General features: G+C 41.0%; 1 protein-coding gene across 1 annotated transcript in view; it reads left to right on the top strand.

Moving 5' to 3' along the window:
* The window catches only part of SECISBP2L (SECIS binding protein 2 like), a 96,456-nt gene that overhangs the window by 20,813 nt on the left and 65,527 nt on the right, over positions 1-10,116 (top strand). The window contains exons 4-5 of the mRNA XM_069766037.1: positions 4,330-4,468; positions 5,369-5,598. Coding sequence (XP_069622138.1) covers positions 4,330-4,468; positions 5,369-5,598 — 369 coding nt within the window. The remainder of the gene's footprint in view (positions 1-4,329; positions 4,469-5,368; positions 5,599-10,116) is intronic.

The following is a 10,116-nucleotide window of genomic DNA, read 5'->3' as shown; positions in this document are numbered from 1 at the left end:
AAAAAATCCTACTGGTTCTAACTTTTTGTGACTTGTTTGTCATAGTCTTAGTACCTTAGGTGATGTTGCAGCTACATAGACTGAAGCTTGGTTGCACGATCTGTGTTGCGGCCAAAGTCGTGGTGTAGCCGACAGTCGTAATTGGGTTATAATGTACTAATGTCACTAGTGCTCTGTTATTACTATGTTATTACTCCAGTTCTTGTGTTTATGATTATTTTTATTCTGCCCTCAGTCAATATACTGATAACTGGGTGTGGTGGGTCCCTACAGTCTGACCCCGTCTGATCAGTAGTGTTAGTGTCAGGAGAGTTGTAATAACTATTTGAAAATGTATATGTATAATATTTTATTAGTGATAACCGATGAGAGGTTTGTGTGAGGCCAGTACTGTTACCAATACCTGCTCAGTCACATGTGCGATCACATGTATATGTGCCTTTATTATATACAAAAGAATAGGACAGGTGCCCACTACCTGCCAGTCACGCACATCACCCACCTTGATGGGGAGGTGAGCAGAGCCGGAATACCCTTATAAGTAAGATGCAGCAGCATTGCCATTTCTTTTAGGATACAAATAAAACTGACTTCTCATTGGAGCGGACAGATTAGTTTTTTTGTTTTTAAATGCTTAAAGGGGTTTTCACACAAACAAATTTAAATTTTATAGTTGATTGTAATCAATACATCAATAATAATTTTCACAATTAGATGTGTTTAAAAAAAAAAAAAAAAATGTTCCTGTGCTGAGATAATCTTATAAATGTGCCCCTGCTGTGTAATGTCTGTGTCTGACCTTGCAGACATGGTCTGATCTTACCTTGTTTTTTTGTAATGTAAATTTTCAGCCGCATTTTACAGTATCTCAAGGTCTGAGATTTCATAAATATCATGCACACAGCTTTGTTTTTTTGTCCTCAGGATTTTGTTTTGCTTGGTTTTTGCAAAATAGAGTATGTCACAGATTTTTTTTTTCACCCATTGAAAGTAATTAATGTTGAGAAAACCCTGAAAAAAAGCAGGTATCATTTTTTGCTGGGTTTTCTTTTTGTGCCAAAACCTTATGAAGTAGAATGAAAATTTTTCTTAAACACATTCAATTGTGGAAGTTGCATGAAAACTGCAGCGTCTGAACATTAGATTAAGACTGGATAAATCTCCATTCCTAATTGATTGCGATCATACAATGTAATGTCTAGGGCCCATTTTCTAATGTAAAATAGTGCAGCATACTGTACTAATAATGAACTCCCGCTATCCTCCATGTATTCAGGTTTGTACTGCAGAAGGTACTGATATTTTTTTCATTTTCTTACAACTAGTTTTTAGTGTTTGGCTAGTCATTTTTATGCCAGGATTGTAGAAATATTTTTTTGTACTCTTGAAGTTAAGCAGTTTGCACTTGATAATTTTGACTTCATGCTGTGCAGCAGTTTATTAAATACTAGATGGGGCCCGATTCTAACGCATCGGGTATTCTAGAATCTGTATGTAGTTTATTTCTGAAGATTTAAGAATAACGCAATGAATACACAGGATTCGGCCGGCCGGGCGCGACCAATCAGTGAAGCCAGGGCGGGCTCCAGGTATTTGAGGGCTTCGGGCGAAAGAGTCTCAGTGGGCCCCCCCTTTAAGGCCGGCTTCACACTCAGCGTATGAAAATACGGTCCGTATATTACGGCCGTAATACGCTGAAATGTCCCGAAAATAGTGGTCCGTAGCTCCTCCGTAGGCAGGGTGTGTCAGCGTTTTTTGCGCATGGCATCCTCCGTATGTAATCCGTATGGCATCCGTACTGCGTGGTTTTCTCGCAGGCTTGCAAAACCAACATACCGCTATAGAAATGATCCATGTGTCCCAAAAAGAAAAAAAAATATATATATATATGTCATTAGACACATATATGTATATATATTAATATTTTTTCCAGCGCTATACAGCTTGAAATCCGGTAATTCAATTACCGGCTTTTTCTTTCTCCTTCCTAAAACCCGACATGATTTGAGACATGGTTTACATACAGTAAACCATGTCTTCTCTCCATTTTTTTTGCAGATTCCACACTACTAATGTCAGTAGTGTGTATCTGCAAAATTTAGCCGTTCTAGCTCTTAAAATAAAGGGTTAAATGGCGGAAAAAATTGGCGTGGGCTCCCGCGCAATTTTCTCCGCCAGAGTAGTAAAGCCAGTGACTGAGGGCAGATATTAATAGCCTGGAGAGGGTCCACGGTTATTGGCCCCCCCCTGGCTACAAATATCTGCCCCCAGCCACCCCAGAAAAGGCACATCTGGAAGATGCGCCTATTCTGGCACTTGGCCACTCTCTTCCCATTCCCGTGTAGCGGTGGGATATGGGGTAATGAAGGGTTAATGCCACCTTGCTATTGTAAGGTGACATTAAGCCTAATTAATAATGGAGAGGCGTCAATTATGACACCTATCCATTATTAATCCAATTGAATGAAAGGGTTATATAAAACACAAACACATTATTTAAAATTATTTTAATGAAATAAAAACAATGGTTGTTGGAGTATTTTATTCTACGCCCAATCCAGTCACTGAAGACCCTCGTTCTGTGAAAGAAAAAACATAATAAACCAACAATATACTTACCCTCCGCAGATCTGTAACGTCCAACGATGTAAATCCTTCTGAAGGGGTTAAAACATTTTGCAGCAAGGAGCTTTGCTAATGCAGGCTGCTCCTCGCTGCAAAACCCCGGGGAATGAGTCTAAATATAGATCAATGAGCTATATTTAGCTTCATTTGCGGTGAGGCGCCCTCTGCTGGATGTTCATAGATCGTGGGAAATTTCCTAGAAAGCTCCCAGGCTTTAACCCTTCATTACCCCATATCCCACCGCTACACGGGAATGGGAAGAGAGTGGCCAAGTGCCAGAATAGGCGCATCTTCCAGATGTGCCTTTTCTGGGGTGGCTGGGGGCAGATATTTGTAGCCGGGGGGGGCCAATAACCGTGGACCCTCTCCAGGCTATTAATATCTGCCCTCAGTCACTGGCTTTACTACTCTGGCGGAGAAAATTGCGCGGGAGCCCACGCCAATTTTTTCCGCCATTTAACCCTTTATTTTAAGAGCTAGAACGGCCAAATTTTGCAGATGCACTCTACTGACATTAGTAGTGTGGAATCTGCAAAAAAAATGGAGAGAAGACATGGTTTACTGTATGTAAACCATGTCTCAAATCATGTCGGGTTTTAGGAAGGAGAAAGAAAAAGCCGGTAATTGAATTACCGGCTTTCAAGCTGTATAGCGCTGGAATAAATATTAATATATATACATATATGTGTCTAATGACATATATATATATATATATATATATATATATATATATATATATATATATATATATATATAATACCTATTCTATGTGTACACATTTATTCTACCTATTCTACTGTAAGCTGTCAGTGTGATTTTACTGTACACCGCACTGAATTACCGGCTTTTCTCTCTAACAGCGCTGCGTATTTCTCGCAAGTCACACTGCTTGTCCGTGTGAAATCCGTATTTTTCACGCTTCCATAGACTTTCATTGGCGTATTTCTTGCGCAGTACGGTGACAAACGCAGCATGCTGCGATTTTGTACGGCCGTAGAAAGCCGTATAATACTGATCAGTAAAATACGGCAGATAGGAGCAGGGGCATAGAGAATAATTGTGCCGTATTTTTTGCGAGTTTTACGGACGTAGTTTCTGCGCTCTTACGTCCGTAAAACTCGCAAGTGTGAAGCCGGCCTAACACATACCACGATTCATGATGCACAGATACAGCAGAGAAATGTAGCCCAGCCCACGCAGAGAAATGTAGCCCAGCCCACGCAGTATGTAGCCCAGCCCACGCAGTATGTAGCCCAGCCCACGCAGTATGTAGCCCAGCCCACGCAGTATGTAGCCCAGCCCACGCAGTATGTAGCCCAAAAAGTTGGTCACACTTGTCAAAAGCGGTGACGGACCCGGAAATGCTGCAGGCAGCGTTTCCCTGTCCGTCACAGAATGACGACACATCGGTAACAGGGTTAATGGCAGCGTTAACGGACTGCTAAAACGCTATGTGGGCGCTGACTGGAGGGGATTAGGGAGGGGGCACAGACTGGAGGGGAGTAGGGAGGTGCCAATTCGCGGCCGGGCGCGACCAATCAGCGACGCGGGATTTCCGTGACGGTCAAACAGACGGAAGTGGACCATAGACGGTATATATATATATATATATATATATATATATATATATATATATATATATATATATATATATATATATTATAAATGCCAACAAATCTAACTGTTGAAACTTTTCATTTGTAGCAGCCCCAGCAACTAATGCCACAGATAAAATGCAAGAGGCCGCCCATGAAAAGTGTGGCGGTACAGAAGGAAACCTGTGCAGCAGGCCCTGATGCTCGCTCCAAAATTATTTTGTTGGTTGATGCTTGTCAGCAAACAGGTAACTATTCCTTTTACTGCTAAAATATTCCAATGCATTGGCACTGAGGAATTACATGTCAATAAAATCTTCTCTCCATTGACTCCGGAGTCCACTGCAGAAATCTGAGGCACAAACTGACCCATATGTGTGGTGTAAACAGCCGCAGATCTACACTACATGGGGATAAGGCAGGCATCCTGCATGCTGAGGTTTTGGTGCAGAATCAGTCTGACATGTCACTTACTTAGTTTTAGAAAACACACCAGTAAAAATTGTTACTGTATTATCACCATTGTGATTCCTTAGCGCTGAGTGACTCTGTTCCCAGGAGCCTGTTCATCAGCCATGTCAGTAGTCCGTGTCCGTGGATGCAAACTTAACTTCTTTTTCTCAGCATCCATAATGCATGTTAGTAAGTTAAGCACAACATCATATGTGCATCTTAGTGACTCAATGAAGTCTCGCTGGGAATACAAATGAGAAGAGGCTCTCATCTGGCAGTCATGGACTACTGACATGATGCCTGGACTTTATTCACTCACAGCACAGTGGCACAGTGGATAGCACAGCAGCCTTGCAGCACTGGGGTCCTGGGTTTAAATCCCACCAAGGACAACATCTGCAAGGAGTTTGTATGTTGTCCCCATGTTTGCGTGGGTTTTCTCCGGGTTTTCTGGTCTCACATACTGGTAAGAAATTTAGATTGTGAGCCCCCTATGCAGACCACGATGATGTCTGTAAAGTGCTGCAGAATATCATAGTGCTATATAAGTAAGCATAATAAAAAAACATATTTTGCTTGTACTCCAAAAACCATGTCAGAACACTGTGAATCAGTCTCCAATTTTACATTCAGTCTAAATCGCCTTCACAGCTGATGCTTCTATCATTTTGAATTGTCGCTCCCTCTGTTTTCAGACTTTCCAAATGAAATCGCCAACAAATCCCTCTCTGAAAGCGTGGGTTCAACACCTTGGAAAACAAAAGCAAGACGAAGGCGGTCCTCTCACCCTACCGCAGAGTCGTCTAGTGAACAGGGTGCGAGTGAAGCAGATATTGATAGTGACAGCGGGTACTGCAGTCCGAAGCACTGCCAAGGAGCTGCAATGTGTTCAAGGCACACAGACTGCACAGCTTCTGCTGGCAATGTAGGTTCTTATGTAGCATCTCACAGTATGATTGTGTTCAATAGTGAACCTATCACCAAATGATGACTGTCATAAAAGCATTTCCCCAATATTATTTTGTAATTTTATTTGGCCTTTTCTGGACGTAGAAACCTTACCAGTACATTCAATTTTCAATTGCGGTCCCTCAAATGGATGTACGTGTACATCCTGGCGATTATGTGGGCACAAGAGCTGTGCCCGAATGATCGGGGGAGCTCAGCCGCACAGCTTAACTGACAGCAGGATCTCGGCTGTAACAGCCAGGGCTGTTTCCCGCATCCACCTTGTCTAACCCTCCAGACGCCACAATCAATATTGATGGCAGAATTTAGAAAGTTAGGAGAGGAAGGTTGCGCCCTCTCGCACTGTATTGATACCCCTGTGATGTGATTGCAGGCTGCCGTTAGCTGCCATTGCAGCAGGAGGTCAATAATGAATGACCTCCTTGTCAGTGAGCTATGGTGGCCTGTTAAGCATGGTGTAAAAGGCCTTTTGTCAGTGTGAACCTGACAGCTCTATTGCATTGCAATGTATTAGAATGGTGATCACAGAAATACGTTCAAGTCCCATAGAGGGACTAAGTAAAAGCTAAAAATAAAAAGTTTAAAGAATCCTGTAAAAGGAAAAAAAAAAAAAATATATATATATATATATATATATATATATATGTATGTATGTATATATGTATATATGTGTATATTTGTATCGCTATAATTGTACTGACATGAAGAGTAAAAGCTGCCTTATCAATTTAATCACATCCTGAACAGCATAAAATAAACCCAAAAAGCAGTTCCTGAATTGAATTGCTGCTTTTTGTTAATTTTGCTTCCCAAAAATCAGAATGGAAAATGGTACCAATAAAATCTACAACTCGCACAGCAAAGAACAATCCCTCAAAATCCATCAGCAGTAAAAATTATCTCTCTAGATATGGTGATGCAAAAATTGTTTATTTTGTGTAACAAAACAAAAAAAAAAATCCCACTATATAAATCTGTAATCACTGTAATCGTATTGACCTGAAGAATAAATCGGTCTTATCACTTATACTGCACGATGAATGGCATTAAAAAAAAGAAAGAAAAATGCAATTCTTGAACTGGTGTTGATTTATTCATTCTGCCTCCCTAAGGGTATGTTTCCACCTTCAGGAAACGCTGCGTGTTTGACGCTGCGTAGAGCCGCAGCGTCCAGATGTTACAGCATAGTGGAGGGGATTTCATGGGAAAGTGACATGCCCTCTAAAATAAATAAATCCAGTGACATATGCACTCCCAAATACCTCCCGTCCTTATGATCCCTAAAGTGTGCCTAAACCACAGCTTGCATTCACCTGTTTGACATGATTAGAGCAAGGGATGGGATGCCTGTCTCCAGAAGCGCGAGCTGGACACAATATGATGGACACTGCAATGTACTGGGCACTATATTTGGAATTTTTACTTTGCAACATCCTCTGAATGCTTGTTACTGGAAACCACCCATGGAGTAAAAATTGTCACTACACCTGTAAATGAATTCCCATAAGACTTAAAGATTAAAAATAAATGGGGTAACTTGAGTGGGGGTGTTCTGTTGTTCTGTCACTTTGGGGCTCTGCAAATGGAGTCTACAAACTACTCTAAGGCTAGGTTCGCATTGCATTAGTGCAGTCCGCTCAACGCATACGTTAAACGGACTGCGTTAACGCAAGTGCCGAAAAAGATCGCGTTTATGCGATCGCGCTAGCGCAGATGCTCTATCTGTGCTAGCGGTGACGGACCCGAAAACGCTGCAGACAGGGTCCGTCACAGAATGACGGCACATCGCTAACGCATGCCGAGACATGTCAGCTGTTTTGAATGGCGATACACTCGCCGCTATTAACTGGTTAAATGCCGCTGTCAAACATTGACAGCGGCATTTAAGTACCGCTTCCGGCCATGCGGCTAGAGATGCGCTCATCGCCGACCCCTGTCACATGATCGGGGGTCAGTGATGCATCAGGATAGTAACCATAGAGGTCCTTGCTTTGTAGCAGAGCCGATCAGGCTATGCCAGCTTCTAGCCTCCCATGGAGGCTATTGAAGCATGGCAAAAGTAAAAAAAAAAAAAAAAAAAAAAAAAATTTAAAAAAATATAGAAAAAATAAAAAAAATTTAAAAGTTTATATCACCCCCCCTTTCACCCCATTCAAAATAAAACAATAAAAAAATCAAACCTACACATATTTGGTGTTGCCGTGTTCAGAATCGCCCGATCTATCAAAAAAAAAAGGAGTGACCTGATCGCTAAACGGCGTATTGAAAAAAAAATCGAAACACCAAAATTACTTTTTTTTCTTTTGTCTTTTTTTTGTCACCGCGACATTGCATTCAAATGCAATAACGGGCGATCAAAAAAACATATCTGCACCAAAATGGTGTCATACAAAATGTCAGCTCGGCACGCAAAAATAAGCCCTCACCCGACCCCAGATCACGAAAAATGGAGACACTACAGGTATCGGAAATTGGAGCTATTTTTTTTTTTTTTTTTAAGCAAAGATTGGAATTTTTTCTCCACTTAGATGAAAAAAAGAACCTAGACATGTTTGGTGTCTATGAACGCGTAATGACCTGGAGAATCATAATGTCAGGTCAGTTTTAGCATTTAGTGAACCTAGCAAAAAAACCAAACAAAGAACCCGCATGGGATTGCACTTTTTTTGCAATTTCACCGAACTTGGAATTTTTTTTCCCATTTTCTAGTACACGTCATGGTAAAACCAATGATGTCGGTCAAAAGTAGAACTTGTCCCGCAAAAAATAAGCCCTCACATGGCCATATTGACAGAAAAATTAAAAAAGTTATGCCTCTGGGAAGGAGCGGAGTGAAAAACGAACACGGAAAAACTGAAAATCCCAAGGTCATGAAGGGGTTGAAATCCTCAACAGTTAGAGAATAAATCAAGGTTTATTGGACAAACCTCCCAATGACAACAGTATTTTTTCAAAACTAAAAAAAAAATCAATATTGTTAAAAATTATTCTACACAACAGAGATTCCCAACATTTTAAAGTTTGTAAAGGACTGAAAATGGTCATTTGTTGAATTTGCAGCATTAAGAGGTCCCATTCACTAAAATAAGATGTTTTGATTGAAAAATCATTTGAACAGGCCAAGTTACATGTTAATATTGGACCGTTCTTAGATATCACCTTCACAATTCTTTCATTGCTTTTTCTTTGGTTTTGCTTGTTTCTATAGCCAGTGTGAACATGCCTTTACGTCATGCATGTTTTCAAGTCCTATTCTGGCTGGTTTTTTTTTGTTTTTTTATTCAGTATTTTTGTATTCAGTAAGAATGGCCTCCCAGAGCTGCTGTTTTGATGTGAACTGCCTCCCACCCTCATAGATCTTTTCCTTGGTAATATTCCAAAGGTTCTCAATAGGGTTGAGTTCGGGGGAGGGGAGGATGGAGGCCGCAACATGAGTTTCTCTCCTTTTATGCCCATTGTAGCCAATAACGCGGAGGTATTCTTTGCAACATGAGTTGAAGCATTGTCAGCATGAAGATGATTTTCCTCCAGGTGGCACTCTCTTCTTATTTTTGTACCATGGAAGAAAGTGGTCAGCCCGAGACTGTATACTTTGCCCAGGTCATTTTCACACCGTCAGGGACCCTAAGACTGTGTTTCCACGATGAGCTTTTGGTGAGTTTTCTTTACATTGTATTATTTAAAAAAATGCTAGTAACCTATATTACTTAGTGGGTGCAGAAAATTTGCACTATGAAAAACTCACAAAAGCTCATTGTGACAACGTACCCTCAAGGGGCCTTCACCTCTTTCTCCAGGTTTCTGGCCGAAAACATGACTCTGCTATTTCCTTGCTGACATCGCAGCCTTGTTGGTACATGATGTCCATCTCCTACACCATCCTACTGGACCATCCAAGGTTGCATGACACTCGTCTGTAAACAATACTGTTTTACAAAGAGTCTTCATGTATGTCTGGGCCCACTGCAGCAGTTTCTGTTTAGGGGTGGCTGAATAGTACGTGTGTGCACAACTGCAAACTGCTGCTCTTTTCATACCTTTTCAAAGGCATTTGAACTATTTGATGCTTTTCAGCAACAGAGAGATCCGTTTTATTTCCCATATTGTTTGAAACCTGTGTCCTGATTAATAATGTGGAGTGTCTTTGTAGTAGAAGTAGCTGCAGCCCTTCTTTAATTGAGCTCACCTGGAAAGCTACTTATCACAGGAGTTTATTCGGTGATCTAAAGACCCTGAGACACAATGCCATCCATGAGTTTATTTGAAAGCAAAAATTACATCTTTATGACACTTAAAAATCCAATTTGCATAATAATTTGGAATGCAGTGAACTGACAACTTAGCTCTAAATGGTGTTTATTGGATGTATCTGGGGTGGAGCTGCATCATGTGGATACGATAGACCATTTTCGGGTTACTCCGTAGCCCTCCTACTTTTGTCACAGCGCTGGCCAAGTGCATGTGCAGTTAAAAC

This window comes from Ranitomeya imitator, chromosome 4, assembly GCF_032444005.1.
Source record: "Ranitomeya imitator isolate aRanImi1 chromosome 4, aRanImi1.pri, whole genome shotgun sequence".
Classification (NCBI taxonomy): Eukaryota; Metazoa; Chordata; class Amphibia; order Anura; family Dendrobatidae; genus Ranitomeya; species Ranitomeya imitator.
This window is presented reverse-complemented; position numbering and strand designations above follow the sequence as displayed.